Source organism: Oryctolagus cuniculus, chromosome 10 (assembly GCF_051225735.1).
Source record: "Oryctolagus cuniculus isolate XC-2025 breed Fujian yellow rabbit chromosome 10, ASM5122573v1, whole genome shotgun sequence".
NCBI lineage: Eukaryota > Metazoa > Chordata > Mammalia > Lagomorpha > Leporidae > Oryctolagus > Oryctolagus cuniculus.
In genome coordinates, this window is record NC_142876.1 from 99,523,790 (window position 1) to 99,549,909 (window position 26,120).

Here is a 26,120-nt window from a genome sequence, read left to right on the forward strand (position 1 = left end):
AGGAAGGAGGAGTGGTAGCAACCGGGCAATGGGCAGGCACTCAGCTGTACTGCAGGGAGTAAAGAATTCTCAATCTGATGGGCATCAGGTTGATTCCACCAGACAGCCTCGCCTCCTCACAGAGCCTGGGAATAGGCCTGGCTTCACCCCATCTAAGATACAGCAGGGACTTCCTGGTTCTCAGCACTAATGCTCACTCTTCCCCCAAAAGAAAAGCACCTTCTCCATAAAAAGCCACCAATTCTTACAGAATAGAAGCTTGGAAGTGAGTCCGATCGGTTTCCCCAGGGGGTTCAACAGCCCAAGGTCTCAGATGCACCCCTAGCCCCTGGAATTGTGGGGCTACCAATAGTTACCCACAGCGGCCCTATGGAAGGCCATGGGGGAAGAAAGATGGCAAGGCTGTAATGGCTAACAAAAGGGTGCCTGTCTAAGCCACTCCATCTGAGCCAGAAACCATGAAGCTTGCCTTTAGTGTGGTATCTGTGAGCAGTACATTCAGCAAACCTCCATCATATAGCACAAGTGCCATTAGCTAGTGGAAGAGCTGCAATGGAATGGCTTGTCCCAGAAGAGGGGCAGTCCCCATGTCCTGTCACCTCTCTCTTGTTACTAAGTGATCAGCTCCAGCCAGCCTGAGGACAACTTGCCTGATCTGAGGGTCACAGCCTGACAGAAAAAGGTACCTACAAGTGAGAGGTAGAGTGCTCAGGAGACTCAGGACCCTGGCTGACTCAGCAATGGTGACAAGCATGCACAGTTCCTGCCCTGGGGGATCCAGGAGGAGCCTTGGGAAGTTACCACTCTGAACTGGGTGTTGCCACTGCACAAATGTTTAATTTGCTGCCCATGAAGTGCTAGCCTTGTGTTGTGTTTGCCTTAGGCTCAGCCTCTGTTCTGAGACAACCCTTCTTTCCTCCCATGCCTGAAAGGTGGGCATGTCAAGCTTGTTGCTGCAGCCTGGCCCTGAAGCACTCCTTCGTTGGGCTGGTGAGGCATCCTGGTCTGGCCACCAATACCCCTTTCAGCTCTGAGGCTGTCTGGGCTCTTGGATAGTTCTGAGATTGGTCTGCATCTCAGGTGAAGATAAGCCAGGTACATTCTGGTCTTCAAAGCTAAAAAGGCACTTTGTTTTGGGTCATGGGTACAAATATCCAAGAAGCCATACTGTTCATTAATGCAGCCTTGAAGCCAGGAAGCTGTCTTCAGCCAAAGTCTGTGGGCCCTTTGTGGCCGGGTACCTGATGCCATTGCCTGCTAGGCAGAAAGGTTGTGGACCTAGTGTTTGGTTTCTTTGAGGTATATCTTCCATGATGAGCAAATGAGGGACAATGACAGCGGGGACAGCAGACAGCATTTGGTGAGCAGGTATAGTGACATGATGATAATTTTGGAGGGACAGCAGGCTGTATAGATGGGAATTAAAAGTACCCTAAACACCAGCAGAAATGGGAGAACACAGAGGGAGAGGGGCTGATTTGGGGCCAGGTTCTGAGTGGTAGGAAGGCTCAGCACTGTTACCTATTAGCACTGTTACCTATTACTCTCAGGCCTGTGTGTCTGGGGCTTCAGGCCACAGTCACAATGGTCTGAGTCTGGTTCTTCCATCACCTTGTAGGAGTGTAACATGGTAAAACACCACTGTTTAACAGTCAGTTTTAAAGAGGACTGCTCAGTCTCATAGTATGACTCATGGCCTTGCAGTGTAGAAAAAGAACTTGCAACAGGAGGATTGGGGCCCTCTGGGACACCCATGGTTTCACCAAGAGAAGCCTGTCTTCGGGAAATCCACTTTGCTATGGTGTGTTCTTCCCATTGTTTTTGGGGTTTATCTGGCCACATGTCTATTCTGAGCTCCAAGAAGAGGTCCCTGCGGGCCCAGGTTGAAAGGGACCAAAGGGGTCACAGGACCTTATGAATTCTGGAGCAAATGGGAGGAGCTTATAAGGGAGTGGTTGCCTAGTTTGCATATAGCAGCCTAAGTTTCCCTAAATTTGGGTTCAGTATAGGTGGCACTGGGGTCTCTCAGAGGCTGAGTGCCCTGGAAAGGGAGACACAGAGACACACTTAACAGGATCCAAATCTTAGCACCATGCCAGATGTGGGTTAGACAGTAAGTGCAGGAATTGGTCAGGACGCTGGACAAACAGACCTGAGAGTTGGTGTGTGGCTCAGTCCTGGCCATCTGTGCTCGAGAACAAGTCAGACATGTAGGATAGGGATAATTGTGGGGAGGCCATCTGGAGAAGGGTAACCATACCTTTTTCAGCCACAGACAGATTAGGATCACTGCAGGGTTTGCAGGCTCCAACCACTTGCTGGAACAGAGCCCGCTGGAAATTTGGTGGCTGAGGGAAAGAGAAAACCATCAGAGCATGGCAACAACCTATGACACCTTGGGAGGCAGTGTTATGGGCCCAGGAGCCAGGACATGTCAAGATCATACTGGGGGTGGGGGAGTTGGCACGTGCACCTCTGGTATCCCATATGGATATTGGTTTGATTCCTGGCTGTTCCAATTCCCATCCAGCTCCCTGCTATTGTGCCTGGGAAAGCAGCAGAAGATGACCCAGATACTTGGGCCCCTACATCCATGTGGGAGACCCGAAGAAGCTCCTGGCTCCTAGCTTCAGATCAGCCCAGCTCCGGCCATTGTGGTCATTTGGAGAGTGAACCAGCAGATGCGAGATCTCTGTCTCTCCCTCTCTGTAACTCTACCTTTCAAATGAATAAATTTTTTAAAAAGTGAAAAAAAAAAATGGGGAGCTCAAAGCAGTGGCACAGCTTGTGCTTGAGAATTTCACAGCCCTAAGTATGACCACCTGGAGTGTCTAGAGGATTTAGAGAGGGGTAGGCTTCTGGTGCAGCAGTTGGGATGCTGCCTCTCACACTGGAATGCCTGGATTTGAGTGTGGGGTCTGCTTCTGATTCCAGCTTCCTGCTAATGTGTAGCCTGGAGGCATTAGGTGATGGTTCAAATACTTAGAATCCTGCTACCCATAAGAGAGAGACCAGACTGAATTCTGGGCTCCCAGCTTAGCCTACCCAAGCCCCAGCTATGCAGGCATTTGGGGAGTGAACCAGATGATTGAAGATCTCTCTTTCTGTCTTGGTCTGCCTTTCAAATAAAAGTAAATAAACACATAAAAATTAGAACAAAACCCAAAGAACTTAGGGTCCTCCTTCCCCCACAAGCACAGGCGGTATTACTCTCCAAGAGAGGTCCAACACAGGCCTGTGGTAGCACTGGGGGTAGAGCAAAGGGCAGTATCCAAGCATAGTCACAGACAGAACCTACTTTTTGATAGGCAGCTGCCAAGGAGACCTCTCTGGGGCCAGGTATTTCCCACTTGCAGGTGACTTTTGTGGACTTTGATGGGAGGGCAGGGAAGATTCTACAGGGGAGGGAGTTAATTCCTGTGGTTTCCTGGTCCAGGTGTCCAGGCCGGGTATTTGGAGAGCAGCTCTAGCACAGTGTCTCAGGCAGATGGACGAAAGATGCGGAGCTCGCCCCACTGAGGGTGTCTTGCACATACACAAGGAAGGACTTCCTCGAGACCATGTTCACCACTGCCTTCTCGGGACAGGTTGCAAAGAACCAATATCCTCTTCTAGATTTTTTTTTTTTGACAGGCAGAGTTAGACAGTGAGAGAGAGAGAGAGAGAGAAAGGTCTTCCTTTTCCGTTGGTTCACCCCCTAAATGTCTGCTACAGCTGGCGCGCTGCACTGATCCGAAGCCAGGAGCCAGGTGCTTCCTCCTGTCTCCCATGTGGGTACAGGGCCCAAGCACTTGGGCCATCCTCCACTACCTTCCTGGGCCACAGCAGAGAGCTGGCCTGGAAGAGGAGCAACCAGGATAGAACCGGCGCCTGAACCGGGACTAGAACCTGGTGTGCCAGTGCCGCAGGCAGAGGATTAGCCCAGTGAGCCACGGTACTGGCCCTCTTCTAGAGTTTTTACAGGAGAGGAATCCAGGAAGCTGCCAGAAGAAGACAGTCACACAAGCCATGCTGGTTCTAACCCTGCTGCCATTCTACCCACACCTGAACTGTGTCTCAACTGCTGGTCCTTAGCTTCACCACATCCCTCATCCAGTCCAGCAGCCTTCTGAGGGATCTTGGGGCAGAAGCAAGGAGACTTGTAGAACAATGCAGAAGACCCAGCAAATGAAACAAGGGCAGCCCAAGCCAACACACTTGTCTACTACCTGTCCATTCTCCAGGAGAGCTGCTGGGTACATGGCACTGCTTGGGCGGTCCCGGTGTGTGGGCAACAGCAACATCATCTCCCGGGTGTGGCGGTACTTATCTGGCAGAGAGGGAGAGCCTGTAACCAAGTGAGAACAATCACGCACAGATGACAAGCCACAGATGGAAGGCCCAGCAACTGGGGAACCAGGGTACACGTCCTTTGCAGTTGGGATGAGGATGAGCTCAGCAAGCACAGGGGGAATGAAGCAGAGCCCGGTGGTTCAATGATGGTGGGGGCTGCATCTGCTGTCCAGCTGAGGCAGACACTGCAGGCTGGGGTGACGCAGACTCACTGGCAGAGCTCCCCACCATGCTCAGAGGCAAGGGTAAGGAGAGTTGAGGACTTGAGCAGAGTGGCAGGGGCCCCTGTACCCAGTGCTCTCAGGGGATGGGTGTGACCTGGATGCTGGGCTCCCTCATGGATCCAAGGCATGGATACAGTCCAGCTTGCAATGGAGCCACCACATAGAGACAGAGACAGGCAGGTAACACAACCACACAGACTTTTCTCAACATACTGTGTCTCTGCACACTTACCTTCTCCCAAAGCCAGTGGCCCTGTTTTCAGCTGGCCCCTGACCACCTTTTTCCAGAGGCTTCTTCCCAGATTCTAGGCCCCCAGCACTGGCCTCTGCCTTGCTGCCATTTCTACTGTAGCCTGAGAGGCAGGCTGGTTGGGAACCCAGCGTCCTGCACACAGGATATCAGGACCACTCTGAGACTTGCCCTTTCAGTGAAGTCAGGGGTCACAGAACTAAACTGGAAGTTTTGGGGCTTTAACTCAATACAGACTCTTGAGTTGACTTGGTCCATGTTCTCCTGTGCCGTCTCAGCAGTGATACCCCATGTTCTAAGGGGATGAGATGGAAGCTGGATCACACCATATCTGGTGTGAGCCAGTCCCCACAGATTCGTGATGCAACTGCGGATCCAGGAACTCATAAACCCTTGGTTTTCCAGAAGACGTTCCACACACACAGTAAGAATAACCTGCTGGTTTTCCTGGGGGGTGGGGAATTTAGGAGGCCTTCAAAATAAATGTTCTTCCTTTTATCAGACTCCTGTATATACATGAGAAACCACTGGGGCAGCACACCCCTCACTGGAGGGTTACCAGGACCCCAGTGCCTCTGGCTGGCTCAAGTGGTTGAAATCTCTCTGTGGTGGGCCCTGGCTGAAGGTGGATGGTGGAGCCCATCCATGGGATCCAGCTGAGGGATGAATCCGCGGCTCCAAGAAGTTCTGTGTCTGAAACCTACAGTTCGCTGAGGTTTTCTTTGGAGTGGTCAGGGCCAGCACCGTCAGGACTCTGCTAGAAATTGGTCTTCTTTAGCCAGCTTGCCCCAGGAGTCCTTGAGAAATTTCTGTGGTATTCACTTTGGTCCAAGAAGTTGAGGCTTATATACTTGCACAAGTCAGTATAATAAATTCCAGTAACATAACTTCTTTTTTTTTTTTTTATTTTTATTTTTTTTTATTTTTGATAGGCAGAGTGGACAGTGAGAGAGAGAGACAGAGAGAGAAAGGTCTTCCTTTGCAGTTGGTTCACCCTCCAATGGCCGCCGCTGCAGCCGGCGCATCGTGCTGATCCGATGGCAGGAGCCAGGATCCAGGTGCTTTTCCTGGTCTCCCATGGGGTGCAGGGCCCAAGCACTTGGGCCATCCTCCATTGCACTCCCTGGCCATAGCAGAGAGCTGGCCTGGAAGAGGGGCAACCGGGACAGAATCCGGCGCCCCGACCGGGACTAGAACCCGGTGTGCCGGCGCCGCAAGGTGGAGGATTAGCCTATTGAGCCACGGCGCCGGCTCATCATAACTTCTTTCAGTTACTATTTGTGTAACTTTTCCCACTACTGGGCTGAGCAATCCCATCTGCATGGTCTCGGGGCTGGCTTTAAAACCTAGTCTTTAAAGTGTCCCTCATTGATAAGGGAGTAAGTAAAGTATGCTTTTTCAAAAATCTGGGCCTGCCCCCCATTTTAAAAATTACTTGGTGATTTTACTAATTTCTATGATCTCTTTTTAGGGTTTGTGCTCTCAGGCAACCTCATGAAGACAGATATGTAAAGAAGAAAGAAAACAGCTCCTTTCCTACTTATGTGTATGGTGTCTTCCTAGCTCTGGTCAGGGCTGCCCTCCATGAACATGCACAGACATGCAGCATCTTTACACCAGGTCCATGGTCTCGCACTCCTACAAAATGCTCAGTCCACACCAGCATGTGGCTGGATCCTGGCATACCACCTGGTTCCTGTTCCCTCTGCTCACAGAGCTCTCAGGCTGGCTCACGAGGCCAAGCCCATGTCTGTGTCCTCTGTGATCCATGTTGGGGAACTAATATGGAGGGATAGCAGCCTTCAGGCCCAGGGGCTCCATGGAGGGTTTGGATTCATGTCACGTGGCACCTCTGGTGCTGTAACAAAGGGTGCTCTGTGCTCCCACTGAACTTTTCAGCTCTACTGCCTCACTTCCCTCCTACTGCTCTCTGCCCTCCCTGGGCTGCCAATCCCAAGGTATGAAGGGTGACAACTAATTTTCTTGAATCATTTAAATGTCATCAAGGGCTTCCATGTCCACAGACTTGAGTTGTAGGAGTCTGGTAACCCTCAGGGAGGCTCAGTCCTGGTGTGACTGAGCATTCAAAATCCCCTGGTTTCCTAGCCCCAATCAGTCTTGTGACCACCAGGGGGAGCTGCCGACTTGCTTTGCCCGTCATCATTCATCAGAGAGGTTTTCCAAGAACAGAAATCTCAGCAGACAAACCCCTGGGTATGGTAAAGACTGCAGCTGATCTCATGACCATTCCTGAATGTGGGGGAAGTAACTCCAATTTTCCATGAGATTTTTCTCTCACCATTAACACCATACACAAATCCTGCAGAGTGGATTCCTCCCTCACTTCTTGGCTCAGAATGCATCTACCACATCCATTGGAAAACATGGCATCCTCTACAATGCCACATCACACATGGTTTTCTGCCTTCTTTCACAATACTAGGCCTGTGGCTTTCTCCAGATGGGCCCACACACGGGTTGTATGGATGCTGTTGTCTAGAAGTGATTTTCTTTTGTTACTTCCTCTGCCCTTGTCATCATTCCCTACTTTGGGCCCAGTTACTTAGCCATTTTGCCTAGTTTTGCACTTATTGTCTACCACAGAAAGGGAAGTGGCTTTCCTTAAACTTATTCTGTGTGATATCCTGTAGTCTTGTTATTCTGATTATCTCTCAAAACGGTGATCATCTAGGTCTTCTCTCCCAAAACACATATGCCACTCATCACAACATGAGGTGCGGTCTCATTGCCCTCCCTGACACCTGTGTTGGACTTGGTAACTGAACCAGCTAATAGACATGGCAAAGGGGGCTTTGTGGGATATCCAAGGCAGGGGACTACAGCATCTTGCAGCTTCTGTCGGAGTCTCCTGGGATGCTTACTCCGAGGAAGATCAGCCATCATGCTGTTAAGAAACCTGTGCCACATGGAAAGGCCACGTACAGGGGCTCAAGTTGACAGCCCCAGCTGATAGCTCCCATCAAATGCCAACCAATCAAGTGAGCCATCTAGGACACCCAGTCCAGCTAGGCCTTAGATAATTCAGCCCTAATGCACATCTGATTTCAGTGAGTCCTGGTAATCCATAGAAGGGTGAGAGATGATTTAAGACACTAAGTTATGGATGTGGTTTAGTATGCAACAGCAGATAACCAAGCCATGTGAAATAGAGAAGGGTATTTTCAAACAAGGAGAAAGCAGTTTCTCTGTTCAACTCTGATGTCACAAAGCTTCCTTACTGAGGACTCAGGAAATGCTTGATGAGTGAATAAATAAAACAGCTGGAAGGACAAAGGTGTGACAGCCATCCTGTGAGGTCTCTGACAGCAAGGCTGCTTGTTCTTCCCCTTTGCTCTCCAGAGCACTGAGCACCAGGCACAGCCTGCAGAAAGTGTCCGAGCAAGGCCATACAGATCTGAGTTAAGATGTCTATCCTCTGCAGCCTTCTGTCTTCATCAACAGTCATGATTCAGAGATCTGTCTTAAGCAAGAATGCTCAGAAAAAGGCTTAGATTTATCTAAGGTTGGATAAAAAGGGTAGATATGGCTGAGCACATCCTATAGATGTTTAGGAGAAAACTCAAACAAATGGGATTACAAAATCTGTTTCTGCAGCTCTTGTCAGGTGCATTTACCTTAAGACACTGTTTCATGCCCACCTCCACTACAACATTCGTGGCTAACTTCTCAGAGTTTCTTTCCTTTTACTTCCAAAGCCACCATTTAGGGTGCCTTCTTCATAATACAATCAGCATTCCTTCTCTGTATCTGAAGTCTTCATAAATTGACAACTCTTCAGCATGTGCCAATTCACTGGTTTATTTACATCTCTTCAAAATGTTGGGTCCCATTTTCTGAATCACCTATTTCATGTTTAAAAGGAATATGGCTGGTAGAATGGATACTAGCCTGAGGAGTGTACTCCGAATTCTGTTTGGCCATGGATCGGCTAGGAGGCTTTAAGCTCCTCTCATGCATCTGTTTCCCCAAGAAATGAAAAGTTGGTCTGGATGCTTCAGGTGAGTCTGGGACTGCCCTGCTGTAACCTTACCACTCTTCCCTCCATTCTCGGCCATGGCATTTCCTAGCTGGCACTGCATCTCTCCATCATGCCACGAGGATCTTGTTCTCTCCTTCACCGCTACTACAGACCTCATAAGTTTGTGTGTTTTGGAGAGATTATTTCCTTAATAGCCTCCCATGTTGTATGTCTGTGCTATTTTTATTTGTCTTCATAATAATGAGAAGAACACAGAGATCCACTCTTCATTCTGAAGCCCTGAGGGAGCAGCCAGGGACTGGACGCTCAGATCCCTGTTATTCTCCTGTGCAGCCAGCCCCAGGAAGCACTGTTTTATTCACCACAGCTAATTTCCATTCCACTGTGAATGCTTCTATCTAAAAGGACAGAATCAACTCTCACTGCATGGCTGGGGATCAGAGTGTCACAAAGATGCTGGCTCTCAGAGAAAAGTATTTTTATTCAATTGGATAAGAAATCAAGCAATAATTGGCAAAATAAATAGGTTTTTATAGAGCTCTCTCTCCTGATTATGCCTTTCCTAATGGAAGAAAAGGTTTTTGATTATTACTGTTTTAGAACATCACAATGCAGGGTTAAGTTTAACCTTCAGACTTCCCTTATTTTGTCATGATGCTCAATTCCTCCAGACAACAAATTCCCTTTGGCTTGACTTTGATCTTTATTCTGGCAAACATTTCAGTGGGAAAGAACTGAGCTTTCTCCCAGGCTGTGTTTCTCTTACTGAGGTAGAGATGCAATGACTGGCAGCACAGTAGCAGCTGCTGCTCAGAACAGCCTAAAGCCAGCCAGAAGCAGAGTTCTGGAGGTAGGAACCCTGGAGTCCTTAGTACTGAAACCACCAGCGAACATTCTCTAAGTTACAGGGCCGCCCTCGAAGACACAGCCACAGAGGAAAGTAGAACGAGTAGGGTTCATGCAGCCCTCTCCTCTCCCTTCTGAAGCAGCACCCTGCCATCCTTACCTCGGGCGCTGGAAGGGGCAGAAGTAATCATCTGGGATGGTGCTGAGTGAGTGGAACTCAGGCTGGAGGAAGAGGGGCTTGCCTGGGACGAGGACAGAACAGAGACGTTGGTGACTGAGCCTTGGTACCTGGGGTTGGGATACATGAGCTGCAAAGGGAGAAAAATTAGTGGGATAGAGTTCTGAATTACCAGCGCTACAGAGCTGGGCCACGGTTGGCTTCTTCTTGCCCTGAGGTGCCCCAGACCTAGTGCGTGATGCTATATCTTGGATTCTGATGGAGGTCAGGTTGATGGTCAGCACTAGGGGCTACCCACATCATCCACTTGGGGATAGGACTGCTGGATTGGTACCCATGGAGGAAGCAGGACTTGGCCCTCAGAACGCTAGGCAGGAGCACAATTTAGCAGACAATTTTTCTTATGGGATCTCTCCGAGAGTAAGCAGGATGGAAACTGGATTTCCTTTGTGGGAAATACAGCCTGGGAACTGAGATTTGGGATGGTGTGTAAAAGGAGGTTTTGCTAGCTGTGGCGAAGGGTAGTCTAAATTCAGACCTCAGACCAGACCCTCTAACAGAACATCTACTCCTCTAGGTATGGTACTTGGGCCATTCTCCTTAGACATCTCTGGTACCTGCATGTGGTGGTACAGGTCCTCAGGTGCCTCGCCCATGGAGCTGTCGCCCATCATCACCATGTTTCCCGCTTCACTAGACGCATGTGAGGAGAGAGAGGATGATGAATGGCGGCCTGTGCCCATCAAGTTCATGGGGCTGTGAGCAAGAGTGGGAAATAGGGAGGAGTCAGGCCCGTGGTTGAGGAGCCATGCTGGGTGGCAGGGGGACAGAGGAGAGGGGTTTGTCAGCCACCACTGGGGAAGTTTCATTGCCAACGTGCATACCCATCTGAGGTCTGCTTGCTGCTTGCTCCCCACCTTGCTGTTCAGGAGCCCCTCCCTGGTCTTGGGAGGGACTACAGTGGGCTGGCACAGCCTCTAGCTAGAATTACATGGTTTAACGGCTACTCAGTCTGATGACATCAGCAGTTTGTCAGGATAAATGAAAGGGAGACATGTTGAATGAGGTCAAGGATCCCCCCACCCCCACACCTTGCTAGAGGATGTAGGTCTGAGCCAGTGCCTCCCCACTGTCTACAACATGATGGGATCTGCTCCTAGGACAGGTGTCTGTCTGGAAGGGAAGAGCTATCAAAATATCTGGCTGTGAACTCTCTGTGGATTGCCTTCCCTACCTGTGGCTACACATTTGCCAATAGCTCTCCTCTAACAATATCAGAAAGACCCCCATGTGTTTGTTACTTTTTATGTATTGGGTTTTCACTCAGTGCTGAGCTGCTGTTCACACTGGAAAACAAGCCTGAGTGAGGTGTTACTTTTACCAGCCTCCTCCTTCAACCTGGTCTTCCTGCCCTGGAGGCTTAGGGTATCCTCAGTTGAGCTCTGACAAGCCAGGGATCCTGAATTTACAGCAGCCACATCTTCAACGTCCACCTCACTACGTTGTTCTTTTCCTTAAAACCAATCAGTGATCCTCACTCTCCTTGGGATCAAGTCTAAAGGCCTGCACAAACAAGGCCCAACCAGAGTGGGTCCTGGCTCCCTTCCATGCCATAGAATTCTGTATTCCAGCTACCGACTCTTACCTGTAGTAGCAATCAGACTAGCCTGTTCACACCTTGAGACTTCTGCACATGCCAGTCACTTTGCCTGGGTCTTACCTCGTTGCTATCCTAACCCAAATTCTTTTATGCCTAGCAGTTTACTACTTATCTTTCAACACTTTATCCCAAGGCTTCTTCTTCTATGTTCCCACAATACCAGGTCTATGCTTCTGTGAGACAAGACAGTGACTGGAAGCAACCTGTGAGTCCTGTGGCAGGAGCTCTGTGTTCTCGGGTTTGAGGGTATGTTAGGGAATGTACACAAGCACTCTGGAACTCATTCTTCTAGCCCTCAACATTCAGACTTACCTCCTGGGGGTGAACCCGCCTTTGTCCCTAAGGCCGTACCTGTGCCGGTGGGTCATCTTGATGTTCTCAGGGCTCATAGGACTATGGGATGCTAGAGCGTTTCCCCGTGGGGTGCTGGTGCCTGAACATGCAGGACTTAACTTATCCAAACCTGGAAACTCCTGTTGAGAAATGAAGGCCCATTCACAGAGAGTAAAGAAAAGGTAAGTAATTAGGGGTAGGAGAGAAGAGCTGGTTGGTGGTTGAAAATACAAAAGAAACAAAGAAGAATCAGATACTATTGGCTGAACCAGAACTGATGACTTCTTTTGTGCAACGAACCTTTCATGACTGACAGACCCTCCTAACTGCACTGGAACCCAGACCACAAGCCATGAGACTCTGGGCTGCACACTAAGAAAAGCATATCTGAGTTCCTGGGTTTATCAGATCTGAGTTTACAGGCTTTGTAACTGCAGAAAATGTAGATGATGACCTGTGAAGGAAGGGAGGGAGAGCTTATCAGCAGTTAGTCAGCGTGTGTGTCTCACACAAGGATTGGAACTGGGCCAATCCCTTGGACTGCTAAATGGCCCAGCTCTCAAAGACTTGGGCTATGTTGCCTGTGACACAGTCTATGGGGAGACAGGACACAAAATTCTGGTGTAAGTAATTGAAAAACAGCACAGTTCAATTTTAACATAATTAAGTTCTTATTAAGTATGTTGCCTTCTTGGCAGAAACTTCTCATCTCAAACCTTCCCAGGTGTCAGCATGTTGGTTTGTGTCCCCGTTTGCAGCTCTAAGGGAGGAGAGCACAGCTGTGGCAGGTTTTCTCAAGCCCTTAATCATCTGTGGCTTTCAGGGGCCCTACATCCACTGAGAGTGTTTCTGAGCTCTGCCTGAAGCAGCAGCAGATTTTCCACCCTCTTCTTCCAGAGCATGCAGGGAGCTGCAGCGCGTTTCTAGAGACCTTAACATATGTGGGTGTGCACTTTGTGCTTTTTGCTGCAGTTACCTGACTGCTGTCATGGCAGAGGACCTCCTCGGTGGCCAGGATCGTGCCTGCCTGGACCACCTGCTGTGATGGGGAAGTCTTCACACAGCAGAGGGTAGCCAAGTCAGCAGAGGACATGGTGCAATGAGAGTGATGGTCTGTACCCTTCGGATTCAGCGACACTACCCAAGTTCTTTATTAAATGGACACCAACATTTTAAGGGAGAAAGACCTTCTCTGTAAGTTTCATCATAAGATAGCATAGGGAAATCATGACAAAAAGGAAGTATTTCAGGTTTTGTGGGCTTTTGTCTGTAAAATGTGTCTCAGACTATGACAAGCTTTTCCTCCCATTTTTTGCTTTTCCTGCTGTCTGCTCTTGTACAGGAACAGGCTGTGACTTAAATTGGGAGCCTGGAAAGACTGAGATGGCCACAATCCACAGTATCCACAAATAAAATTGCTCAGCATTAAGTGGTCACAACCACTGAGTCTACGGAGACAAACCTTGCTATTGGTTGAGTAGGACTTGCTCCCCAGAACTCATACAGATGTTTAAACTCCAATGTTTCAATACTAATGGTTGAGGAATTAAGGATAAATATTTGATCTAATCATGGTGTCTGAGAGGTAGGGCCAGTGGAAAGTCTTTCTTTCAGTCAGGAGTGTGCCCTCAGAGGGTGTTTCTTGAGAGAGGACTGGTTATTTCATAGTCCAGATTTCACTAGTGCTCTCTGCTTTCTGCTTACCATGTGTCCATTCTTCTGTACCAGCCATGACCAGTCTCTACAGATGCCACACTACAGAGCCTACAAATCCTGAACTGTAACTGCCAAACTGTAAACTGAAATAAACCTCTTCTTTTCCAAAATCTCCTTTCAGGTATTTTAGCTAAAGTAACAAAATGCTAATAAATTCCCCGGGGCTTCTGTAGCCAGCTGTCATCTCCTAAAGAGGAGCTTCTTGTCTATGGCATCCTGGCCCAGTATTGAACAGCTCTACTTCCTACCTTCCCAGCCACATTTACCCAGTAGTTCTGGGTAATAAGAGAACTAGGCTTGGGTGCTGGGTAGCAGCAGATAATTGGGTTTGTATCCCTTGAGGTCTGGGAGCTAGAACATTTAGAAGGAAGGCTTCTCTAGAGAACATTCAGAGTCAGCCCATTCTTGAAAATGTAGTGAGGGTAGGTGAATACAGGGCTCAGGGCCCATTAAACCTTATTCTCAGTCAGCCTGGATTCCCTGTAACACCTGCCAAGGAAAACGAGTGCTGGAATACAGGCCCTCCTTTTATACACCAATCTTTGGGCCAAATCCTGCGTGTAGGCTAAGGAGCCAGGACAGAGTTAGGGAGATCTCAGAGTTGGGGAATGTCCAGCTGGTGGGTCATTTAAGGCTGTGAAATCATTTGGTCGAGTCCTGTCAAGCCAGTTTCAGATGGGACTTGAAATTTAATAAATCTATAGCAGTTGATGATTTTTCAGGGCCTGCAAATGATGTTATAATATCCAAATGGTTCTTGGCAGAGAAAGTTTCCTTATCCTGTTCTAGGGCCTGGTCTAACTCCAGAACTGTGGGGAGCAATCCGGACTGGACTAAGTTACTGGAATTAAGACTTATTCTATGCATCTGCTCTCCCACAATATGGCGCTGGGAGAGAAGTAAACAGCTTCTGCACAGCTGCCTCCAGTTCAATCAATAAACTGTAGGACTTTCTCCTGATTGGAGAGCAGCGTACTCGGCGTGTGGGCAGCTGAGTTAGGATTGGCGGAGGAGGACTATAAAGGAGGAGAGAGACAACATGCACCAGGAACATCTAAGGGGAACATCTGAAGGAACACCTGTGCAGCCCCCCAGAGAGCCGGCCGGCGGTGTGCCGCTCCCCTGCGGAAGTGGGGAATGTGGCCAGGGGGAACTGCCCTTCCACGGAGGTGGAAGGGATAGTAGCCAACCCGGGAAGAACCAGCAGCAAACCCGGGGAGGGCCGAGCAGACGAAAGAACAGCGCAGGGTCTTGTGTCGTTCCTCCACGAAGAGGGGGAGCGACATAATGGTGCCGTGACTCGGATATGAAGCCTAGGCAGGGTTTAGTGTTGCTCCTCCACGAAGAGGGGGAGCGACACAGAACCTGAAAAACACCTTTAAGAGCAGTCATCAAAGGGGGTCGGTGCTGAGGTATAGCGGGTTAAACCCCTGGCCTGAAGCACCGGCATCCCATATGGTCACCGGTTTGAGTCCTGGCTGCTCTACTTCTGATCCAAAGTCCTTGGGCCCTTGTGCCCATGTGGGAAACCTGGAAGAAGCTTCTGGCTTCTGACTGTGGATCAGCTCAGCTCTGGCCACTGCAGCCATTTAGGGAGTAAACCAGCAGATGGAAGACCTCTCTCTCTGTCTCTACCTCTCTCTCTAACTATGTCTTTCAAATAAATAAAACAAATCTTAAAAAAAAATAAAAATAGTCAGCATGAAAGTACTAGGTTTTGCCAGATGTAAGCCTGGGTCACCAGACATGGAGGAAACTGACAGGAGGAGGGGGAGGACAGAGAAAAGGAAGTTACAGTGGAAAGGTAAGGAGAAGAAAAAGAGTGGAGGGAGGGAGAGGAGAGGAGAAGGGAGATGAGGAGAGTGTTGGCTCAGGCCACATCTTACCTCTTGAGACTCTTGGGATGAAAAATATCTCCCTACAGGTGGGCCATATACTTTAGCTCTTTTCTTCAATATAATTAAAACCTCTACTCACTATCATGGTACCCAAAAAACTTTTCTTTGCCCTTGAATCTGACTCCTCCTTTGGGAGAGTGAGACAGAGGATCCTAAGCACCTATCTCCGTGGTAGGGATAGCTTCTTCCCTCCACTTTCCTCTGGCTTGTGGCACAGGTCTAGAGGAAATGACACCTGGTTCTGCAGCAGGAGCAAGACGTGGATCAGCTTACATGGTAGAGACTGGCCCGCATCATTTGGAATTGATCAATCAGCTTCTTATGCAAAGGCCGCATTTCTGGGTGTACGAACTTCTCATGAACTGCTAGCCCAACTCCAAGGACATGGACCTATAAGGGGGACAAACAAGGCCACTCTATCAACCAGGGAGCAGCCCCTGAGAATTACTGACACGTTGCACAGGCCACTAACCTCCAAGCCCTGCAAACCATACCTGCTCCTGCATGAGCTCCTTGAGCTGGGTGATCTTCTCAGCATCTCCTGGATGCTTGGTTATGTAATCTTTATCAAAGAAGGCCTGTGCAGGAAAAGGTAAATCAGGAACACTTCCTAGGACTACTACTTAGATGCCCCCCCCAGGAGGTCTGAGTCCAAAGGTGCCACCTAAAAGGCAGCCAGGCTGCTTCTTCATGGGTACCCACACTAGCATCTCCCCCCTAGCCTGTTTGAACATCTGGTATTCAGAGATGTTTTTAGTGTCTGAGAATGACTGAAGGTGGCCACGTCTCACAGAGCCTGAACAGCCTGCATAGGACAGCAGGGTTGGTGTCCTGGGACCAGAGCCCAGCCTCTTAGCCAGCTGACAACTTGTTTCTCATATAGGGCTGGGCTTTAGGATGCCTCTTGGAGGCCATTTAACATCCTTTCCTAATCAGATGGATTACCCATTTATCAGAGTTCAAAGAACAAAAATGAAGAAAGGGCCTACTAGGGAGTTGTCCACAGGAATAAGGAGGAGTTGGGGGTTTCACCCCAGGGCCATCCCAAGTTAGCTTAGCAAGGAGATGGTTAGCTGGGAAGGCTGTCCATGGACACTGCAATCCTAAGAGGAGGAGCCTGCACAGCATCTCTCCATCCAAGCACTTGCATGGTTTTGGTTAGGGGCCCCGCTCACCTCCTGGTAGCGTGCGATGCCTCCATTAACAGCTGCATCAATGACACCATTCAGGCACATGCTGAGCAGGTTGATGTTGCCATGCACCTGCTTGTGCTGATACTGGCTGATCAGGGCCCGCAGCTCCTGGTTCTTATTCTCAACCACTTGGATGGCATTCTCCAGAGGGCTCACCTCCACCTGGGGCACACAGCACAGTGTCATCCAGGACTCATCACGTTCCTGAGAGCAGGGATCTAAGACTTCTGATGTTGATTCCACTTTCTTGCTTCTAGGGACTTCAGACCCCTTGACGCTTTCTATTTTTCCTTTCTGATTTACAGGCACTTGGAAGCACAGCAAATATTGAAGAGCACTAGTTTTGAAATCAGAGTGCTCCAGCTTCCTGAATGGTTTTCTTATCTGTAAAACGGGACCTTAAAAATAGTTGTGGTCTAGGGGTACTGTGTGCATTGATAAGGGCAGTACACAGCTCCTAGCACAGGATTGACCTGGGGGAGCCTAGGGCAGGCAAGTGGCTGAAATGCTCTTTCATTAGTCCTTAGAGAAAGGTCCCCAGAGCTAGGGCCGAGGGAGCAGTGTGACGCACAGCCCTGTCTGAGTCATGTCTCACCAGTTCTCTCCTCTCCACTTCGAACCATCGAGAGATGCCAGGCAAGCTGTGGGTCAAAGTCAGTGTGGTGCGTTCAATCCACAGGCTCTGCAAGGAGGGCACAGGCAAGTGTAGGCAGTTAGGCAAGTTTTGCCACACCCTACCTACCCTAGGGGTGTAACAGTGACAAGAACCCAAAAAAGTGTGCTTTCCCCTGGGCTTGCTGTGAGCTCTGCCCCTGCTTTCCTAGATTTGTTCACCTTGAATTCATTCTCCTTGTCCTTGGGGCCTTTATGAAAAGGCCTGTCGTACCGGAACTTCCTCACATTGTTGACGCGATAGAAGCTCTTGACGCGATCCGGGACCCTATCCATCTGCAGAACATCCACATAATCTGGAATGGGCGTCACTGCATAGATCTGCAAGTCTGGGCAGGAAGTGAAGGGGAAACCCAGGCACGCCAAAGCAATGCACCTGAACTGCTGACCCCTGTCATCTCCTCAAGGAGAGAAGAGCACACTAGCCTGATCTCTACTGGAAACAGAGACAGAGGCAGCAGCATCTCAAAGGGGGCAAATCAGGCCCACGCTCGATTAGTAAATATCTCTCTGCCTCTTTCCCTCTCTGCTCCAGTGGTGAGCCTCTTGAGCACCCAGCCAAGTGTTCTCTGGTGCCCTTTAAGAAAGAAGGGAAAAAAAAAAGAGTAGATCCCCACTCCACAGGGGTGAGAGAAGGTTACAAGGTCCTGGGTTTGCCTCCCACTCCCTTGACATAAACTATATTTACTGCAAAACAACTTTTAATACTATTTGAAGTACTGGTGGAAAGAAAACAGCTTGGAGTCTGCTTGCCCTCCCCTCTCTGGAACAAGTTTGCCACAGTCTTAGTGGCTATGGTCATGGCGAGGGAGGGTGAAGGGCAGGCCCATATAAGCATTCAATTCCCATGTGCCAAGAAACCACAGGCACTTCTATTTCCTTCTGCTCCCTGCGTGTCTGGATCTCTGACGAAGACGAGGGGCAGTCACAGTGCACAAGGGAATGGAGCAGAACACAGCACAGGTGGTATCCCTGTGACAAGAGCCCTGGTCCATCCTGCACAGTGATTACTCCTGACTTGCTGGGCAGGCCCCTTATAGGGCAGGGAGGACTAAGCTGGGTAGCAGTCAGCCTGAGGGATAAAGGCTCCTCTGAAGTCTTTTTTTTTTTTTTTTTTTGACAGGCAGAGTGGACAGTGAGAGAGAGAGAGACAGAGAGAAAGGTCTTCCTTTGCCATTGGTTCACCCTCCAATGGCTGCCGCGGCCGGAGCACCGCGCTGATCTGAAGGCAGGAGCCAGGTGCTTATCCTGGTCTCCCATGGGGTGCAGGGCCCAAGGCCATCCTCCACTGCACTCCTGGGCCACAGCAGGGAGCTGGCTTGGAAGAGGGGCAACTGGGACAGAATCCGGCACCCCGACCAGGACTAGAACCCGGTGTGCCAGCGACGCAAGGCGGAGGATTAGCCTATTGAGCCATGGCGCCGGCCTCCATTGAAGTCTTGCTTAGGGGTACCCACAAGCCACCCATGGGTAAGTGCATGCCACTGTTTCCTCTGGGAGGCAGGAGTATCTTGCTAGGTGTGGATTCAGTGCTAAGAACGCACACAGGTTCAGGACTAGGGGTAACCTGGCCTGTGAAGGGGCCAGGGGCAGCTGACTGAGCGGGACTCACCTCCCAGGGCCCAGCCTCCCTCCCCCCAGTCAAGTGTCGAAAGATACACTGGGCATCGCACTGTAGGATGGCGTCGTCAGGATGGTTGGGGTGCTGCATGGCGACGGCCTGCGGGAACTCGCTGAGCATCCGCTGTTGGAAGGCCTCCAGCCTCTCGTAGTCATGGCCACGACACACGTATTCTTTGTTCTGCCACAAACATGAAAGCACACTCCATGCTTCATCTGAAGTCCCCCACCTTAACTTTGTAGTCAGTAGTTAATCATCCTACAAATATATCCCAGGAAGTCTTTTCTTCTTCTTCTTCTTCTTTTTTTTTTTAAGATTTATTTATTTATTTGAAAGAGTTACACACAGAGAGGAGAGGCAGACAGAGAGAGAGAATGGTCTTCCATCTGCTGGTTCACTCTCCAATTGGCTGCAACGGCCAAAGCTATGCTGATCTGAAGCCAGGAGTCAGGAGCTTCTTCTGGGTCTCCCACATGGGTGCAGGGGCCCAAGGACTTGGGCCACCTTCCACTGCTTTCCTAGGCCATAGCAGACAGCTGGATCGGAAGTGGAGCAGCTGGGATTCGAACTGGTGCCCACATGAGATGCCGGCACCACAGGCGGCAATCCTACCTGCTATGCAACAGTGTCAGCCCCAGGAAGTCTCTTTTGCACCAGGCCCTCAGGCATGGGGCATAATGCTGAGTCCCTGTCTTAAAGGGGATGACAGTCAAGGAGGAAGAGGGACAGATGGAGACAGAACTGCATTGTGGTATGCAGTCCTGGGGGTGATGTACAGGCTACAGGATGCTTAGATACCTTACCCACAAAGGGAAGCAAGGTGGGGGATAGAATTTTAGAAACATCTTGCTGGGGCTGGCGCTGTGGCGCAGCGTGTTAAAGCCCTGGCCTGAAGCACCAGCATCCCATATGGGTGCTGCTTCTCGTCCCAGCTGCTCCTCTTCTGATCCAGCTCTCTGCTGTGGCCTGGGAAAGCAGTAGAAGATGGCCCAAGTGCTTGGGTCCCTGCACCCACATGGGAGACCCAAAGGAAGCTCCTGGCTCCTGGCTTTTGATAGGAGTGAACCAGAGGATGGAAGACCTTTCTCTCTGTCTCTACCTCTCTCTGTAATTTTGTCTTTCAAATAAACAAAATAAATCTTAAAAAAAAAAAAAAGAAACATCTTGCTTAAAAAATAGTCCTGAAAGGCCCACACAGATTAGTCTAGTAGGGAGGAGTAGGAAAGGATAATGAAGTAGGTACAGTGACGACCAGGGCAACAACAGTCAAGACAAGAAAAGGAAAGGTTTGTGTGTGTGGACAACTTGTGAAATGGTGGCTGAAGACCCCAGCATGTTTTCAAGGGACAATTGCTATGGGAGCCACCAAAGAATTTGTAATAGGGGTGGGGTAACTAGGCATGTGCTTTTGAAGGATCACTTTTATCAGCTGTAAGAAACAGTCTAAACATTGCCTAACGCCCAGTAAGTATTCAGTGATGGTAAGCACCTTTGACAGTAAATTTCTTTGCAAATGTGTTAGCAGAACAAGTCAACATCACATTTTTTACAATCTTATGTTATATTATATTTGGTTTGTGTTAGGTCTTAGTTTTCTCTTTGTGGACAAGGCACTCCCCCCCACCCCCCCTCCCACCCCGCCCAGCCAAACCCCTGCTGTGTTGCTGACCCCACAGCGAGGTCAGGAGTGGAAGGCTGGTTTCCTTTGAAACCAACTAGGGACACAGTCTTCAGACTATCAGACCCATTTCACCAAAGAGGTGCCAGGCATTGGCAGCTCCTTCCCAACATGTCTTCAGAGGAAGAGAGAGGCCATACGGGCCAGCCATATGCTTCTCAGACAGGGATGATTACAGCCTTGATGGAAGACATCAAGCTGCTCAAAACAGATTTCTGTCGCCTTTTTAATTCTTCTCTTACTATGAGAGAACTCAGCTAAGGCTGGGCCGTGTGTCCAGATGAATCAGAAGGGCAATACCAGAGGGGAAGTCAAGGTCAGGAGGAAAAGGTTGGCCAGACTAACATCAAAGGACAGAGACATTTCTAAGTCTCTTACTTGATAAACAGAACCAGCAAAGAAAGTACAGCTGTCTGTCAGTACCCGCATAGGTTGAACCTAGGACCCCTGTGGACACCACAAACTGTAGATGCTCAAGTACCTTATATAAAATGGTGTAGTATTCATATACAATTTAGGTCATCCTCCTGTATATTTCACATCTTCTCTAGATTACTTATACTACCTAATACAATATAAATGCTTTATAAACAGTGGCTATACTAAATTATTTAGGGAATAATGACAAGAAAAATATCTGTACACGTTCAGTACAGACCTGTCTTTTCCTCGTATTTTCAATCTGCAGTTGGCTAACTGTATAAGAATTGATCTTTCATTTTCACTCAAGTATGGAAAACTCTCACCAGGGTCTGTTCACGGGTGAAATGAAGGGAAATACAAATCCCCCAAGAAGGGAGGGCTGAGTGTTTTCCGCTCTCCTTGAAGATCAGTAATCACATTTGTGAGGCAAGGCAGGCAGATGGTCCAGAGAAACCAAGCTGACAGAGCTAAAGTAATAAATGGACTGTGTTCATGGGTGGTGAAGGAGTAGAGGAAGACGGCACACAGTGCTGAGGCTTGCTGCTGGCCTCATATTTGTTCATTTAGGCAGGAGCCCCAACGTCCCCAGACAAGACAAAACAGGCTTTTACTTTGTCTTCACCATCTACAATCAAAAACAGCACTTCCATTGGGACTTATTCCATTTCCTACAGACGAACTCAGCAACTGAAGGAAGGAAAGGCTAGGAAAACTTGTATGCATGAATCACAGCCCACAGAGACTTGTCTCTATATGGAGACGGGGATGAATTGATGAGTAGCACTTCCTAACACCCTTTGCTATTCTCCTTTCTTTACAAGAGCCCTTGAAGCCACATCTGGACATTCAGTTTGTTACAGAACTTTCTGGAGATGCTTTTGGTTTCACTTCTTGAGTAATCCCTGCCACCTCTTTTGCTGACCTCCACCCCCTACTATTGTAAAATGAGGCATGCTGAAGGGGCAGCAACTAAGCTACTACCAAAGTGTCAGGGAGGGGGGTCACTACAAGTGAAGGTCCTCCTAAGAATGCTTCTCTGCTCACTCCCATTCTGTCACTAAGAATACTTCTCTGGAACAGAGTGGAGCCTTCTGGGGATCTCAACCAGGCAGGATGAACTTGCTGCCCTGTTGTTACCAGTTCCCACACAGATCATTTTTCCTTTTAGCCTAAAATGATTACTGTCCAGGAAAAGCGCAAGTTGACCCATCTTACATTTGAAACGCGATTATCCTGGGCTTTGTTGCTAGCAGACTGAATTTTGTTTTTAGGGTATGAAGTCCAGTAGACTAAAGCAACTTCTCCAGTAAGACAGGATCCCAAACATATCAGTGCTATGAACAAACCTATGAACTTTCTTAGCTGCTCACTGAGATTTGTGGATACTGAACTTTAATGAGATACTGGAATCTGGAACAATCAGAGCTGGTCTTAGCTTTAGCTCCAGGGCCTATTCATCTGGACAGTTTCGTTTAGGTCATCTGAGAACAACAAATCTCTGGGGAATAGCCTGCAAGCCCAGGCTGACTACTCATGGGGCTCATGGGTTATATAGAATAAATTAGAAAATAACAATTGCTCAACAATGCCAGCAAGTCTATACGCAGTCATCTCTTCCACACTGCTTACATTCCACCCAGCCTTCTGGAATGCTGTTGTCATCCTGGATCAGAGAACTGGCTGCTAGAAGAAGCCTTCCATATCTAGGCTTAATGCTTGGCAGCTCTTGCAGGGCCCTGGGGAACTAAGTGGACTGTCTCCCTAGTGTTCTCAAACTGCAGTTCTCCATCCTGGCTGTGCTAGCTCCAGTGCAGCCAAGAGGGGAGAACCCCATCCTAGCTGAGAGACTCCAGGAAGCTAGGCTACTGCTAAGGTCAGGGCTGCCCAGTGCCCTGCTGGCAGAGAGGAGTGGAATGGGAGGTCCAGGCATTAAAGGCAGAAGCAGGAAGTTACCTATGGGCAATTCCTACAGGCTGGATACTCCCTAAAGGAACTTTGTTGATTTGGTAGGAAAACCACATTCACTCATTTGTGGTAGTTACAGAATAAGACAGTAGACTAAAACAGAGTCTGGAGCTGTTAGCTAAAAGCCTTTTGTTGACTAGTTAGTTTTTTGGAAAGAAGTATTCAGTAGAACAGACAAAAAAGTACAAGTTTTAAGTGAATTATGTATATAAAGTACAAGTGCTTGTGACCCTCTGAATGGACTCACCCGAAGGAAGAAAGGAAACTTCCTGCCGTAGAAGCCAACACGAAAGAACTCAGGCTCCAGGCGCTGCTGCTCCATAATGTTGTCATAGTAGCTGGCCTCCATTTTCTGTGAACCAGAAAAATAACTGCCTTCAGGGTGGCTTAACTGCTTCTTGTGCCAGAGCAAATTCTCCTAGGCAACTCAATCTGGGTAAGGATGAAGTGAGTCCCTAGCCATGGCTAGCTTCTCTCCATGGAGTTGCATCATGCCAGAAGAAGTCCTTCTCCACAGCTGTCTGATGGTGGGCTGGGGACAGGCTTACTCTCTGCAGCCCCTGCAGTTGCCCTCAATGTTCTTCCAGGGGATATATCTGTCCCATGGAGACATGGGCTTCCTGCATGTGAGGGACACACATTTTATTACCTTTTATACCCAGGGTTCTGGTTTTAACTGACACTCACTCCACGGGTTGATCCCTTACTTAGAGCTGCAATTCTTAGTGCCATTTCATCAAGTACAATTCATCCACTCTTGTTTGTCAATCACCTGATTAAAGATGCTAACAACCATAGTGAGGAAGGATCAGCTGCAAGCATCATTGGCACTGGTTTCAGCTTATATATTAAACTTGGAAAGGTAATCAATACATGTGGTGTCTGTCATTACCAAGTTGGTAAGCATTTTAGTTTTGGCCCACCCAGCTTTGCATTCGAAAAAAAGGACTGATTTTTCTGGCAAGATGGCTCTGATGTATTCAGTCAAGCCAGCCTGCTTAGGGAGCAGTGACTTTTAAGAACCAGTCAAGGGCTGCTGGTAAAGGACCATACCAAAGCCCCAATCTAGATCAAGGAACAAAGGAGACAAAGGTACCATTAAGACGAGGGTGCGGGGAAGATGAGATGAGACTGCTGGCCTCTTTTAGCTGAGGAAATCAACTGCTACTTTGGTTCAGAACTCAGGACCAGAAAGCAGGAAACATTTGGTGCAGACTCTGAATATTTTGCTTCAAGAAGGGAGTAAGAACAGGTACTTAAAAGTGACTACAAGCCAAAGTGGGGAAAACTCTTAACAAAGCTTTTAGAGAAAGAATCCTTAAACAAACCAGCATTAAACAAAACTATGAGGTTGAATTGCCACTTCCCCTTTGGAACTCCCATCCTATTCTGCCTATGCTGGCTTCTCCCCTCCCCAGGCACCAGCGGCCCCTGGGGTCCAGATTGTACAATCATTTGTCAGGTATGTGTTTTGGTTCCTCAGTCAGAATACAAGTGTCATGCTTCTGTACAGCAATAAATTAAATGTTGGGCACCTGGTGAATGTTCACTAGAATTGATGCCCAGAGGGTCCTGGGCACCTCTAGTTAGGGCTGGGGTCAGGAAAGGGGCCAAGCTCACCCGAATCCAGCTGAGGCTCTGATAGTCGTAGAGGCTCTCATACTGACATGCCAGCTCCCTGCACAGTGGGATCCCAAACTCCCAGCTCTGCATCAGAAATAGGAACAGGATTTCAGCACCTCAGGCAATCCCAGAATGGCCCATACGTACATCAAACATATCGGAGGTTACAACAAAAGACTTCCTGTAGCTTCAACTCATATGTCACAAAGAACATATGCCTCCAGCACACAGCTTGGTGGCTTTCTAGCCCAAGCAAGGTTTTTGGGTCTCTGCTCAAATGTCTTCACCTCCAAGAGGCCTTCCTCAACTACCTTGTCAAGGACAAGTACATCCCTGTCCATTGCTGGTTTTTTTTTTTTTTTTTTTTGGTGAACAGAAGTCTTTTTTTTTTTTTTTAGATCCATTTATTTATTTGAAAGTCAGAGTTACGCAGAGAGAGGAGAGGCAGAGAAAGAGAGAGAGAGAGAGAGAGAGAGAGAGGGAGGTCTTTCACCCGCTGGTTCACTCAATTGACTGCAAGGGCCAGAGCTGTACCGATACAAAGCCAAGAACCAGGGGCTTCTTCTGGGTCTCCCACTCAGGCACAGGTACTTTCCCAGGGTATAGCAAAAAAGATGCATTGGAAGTGGAACAGTGGGGACTTGAACTGGTGCCCGTATGGGATGCCGGCACTGCGGGTGACAGTCTTACTTGCTACACCACAGCGCTGGCCCCTCCATTACTGTTTGTTCCTCTGAAGCTGTCCAATTAAAAACATTTTTTTGACAGGCAGAGTGGACAGTGAGAGAGAGAGAGACAGAGAGAAACGTCTTCCTTTTGCTGTTGGTTCACCCTCCAATGGCCACCGCAGCTGGCGCACTGTGGCCGGCGCACTGCGCTGATCCGATGGCAGGAGCCAAGTACTTCTCCTGGTCTCCCATGGGGTGCAGGGCCCAAGGACTTGGGCCATCCTCCACTGCACTCCCTGGCCACAGCAGAGAGCTGGCCTGGAAGAGGGGCAACTGGGACAGAATCTGGCGCCCCGACCGGGACTAGAACCCGGTGTGCCGGCGCCGCAAGGCGGAGGATTAGCCTAGTGAGCTGCGGCGCTGGCCTAAAAACATTTTTTTTTTAAGATTTATTTACCAGCCGGCACCGCAGCTCACTTGGCTAATCTTCCGCCTGCGGTGCTGGCATCCCGGGTTCTAGTCCCGGTTGGGGCGCTGGGTACTAGTCCTGGTTGCTCCTCTTCCAGTCCAGCTCTTTGCTGTAGCCCGGGAAGGCAGTGGAGGATGGCCCAAGTGCTTGGGCCCTGCACCTGCATGGGAGACCAGGAGGAAGCACCTGGCTCCTGGCTTCAGATCAGCGCAGCGTGCTGGCTGCAGCGTGCCAGTCGGAGCGGCCATTTGAAGGGTGAACCAATGGAAAAGAAAGACCTTTCTCTCTGTCTCTCTCTCTCACTGTTTAACTCTGCCTGTCAAAAAAAAATATTTATTTACCTATTTGAAAGACAGAGTTACACAGAGAAA

At 49.0% G+C, this 26,120-nt stretch overlaps 1 protein-coding gene across 14 annotated transcripts in view; it reads right to left on the reverse strand.

Annotated features, from left to right (window-relative positions):
* DOCK3 (dedicator of cytokinesis 3) overlaps positions 1-26,120 on the reverse strand; it is a 507,250-nt gene that overhangs the window by 6,034 nt on the left and 475,096 nt on the right. For 9 of the 14 annotated variants that reach the window (XM_051852367.3, XM_051852368.3, XM_051852375.3 and 6 more), the window contains 13 exons: positions 24,610-24,696; positions 23,237-23,341; positions 18,962-19,103; positions 17,465-17,631; positions 17,226-17,312; positions 16,613-16,792; positions 15,932-16,015; positions 15,711-15,827; positions 11,842-11,963; positions 10,448-10,586; positions 9,813-9,960; positions 4,209-4,327; positions 2,261-2,348 (listed from right to left, as the gene is read on the reverse strand). In XM_051852367.3, coding sequence (XP_051708327.1) covers positions 2,261-2,348; positions 4,209-4,327; positions 9,813-9,960; positions 10,448-10,586; positions 11,842-11,963; positions 15,711-15,827; positions 15,932-16,015; positions 16,613-16,792; positions 17,226-17,312; positions 17,465-17,631; positions 18,962-19,103; positions 23,237-23,341; positions 24,610-24,696 — 1,585 coding nt within the window. The remainder of the gene's footprint in view (positions 1-2,260; positions 2,349-4,208; positions 4,328-9,812; positions 9,961-10,447; positions 10,587-11,841; positions 11,964-15,710; positions 15,828-15,931; positions 16,016-16,612; positions 16,793-17,225; positions 17,313-17,464; positions 17,632-18,961; positions 19,104-23,236; positions 23,342-24,609; positions 24,697-26,120) is intronic. The other 5 variants (XM_051852373.3, XM_051852369.3, XM_051852371.3 and 2 more) reach the window with 5 other exon arrangements.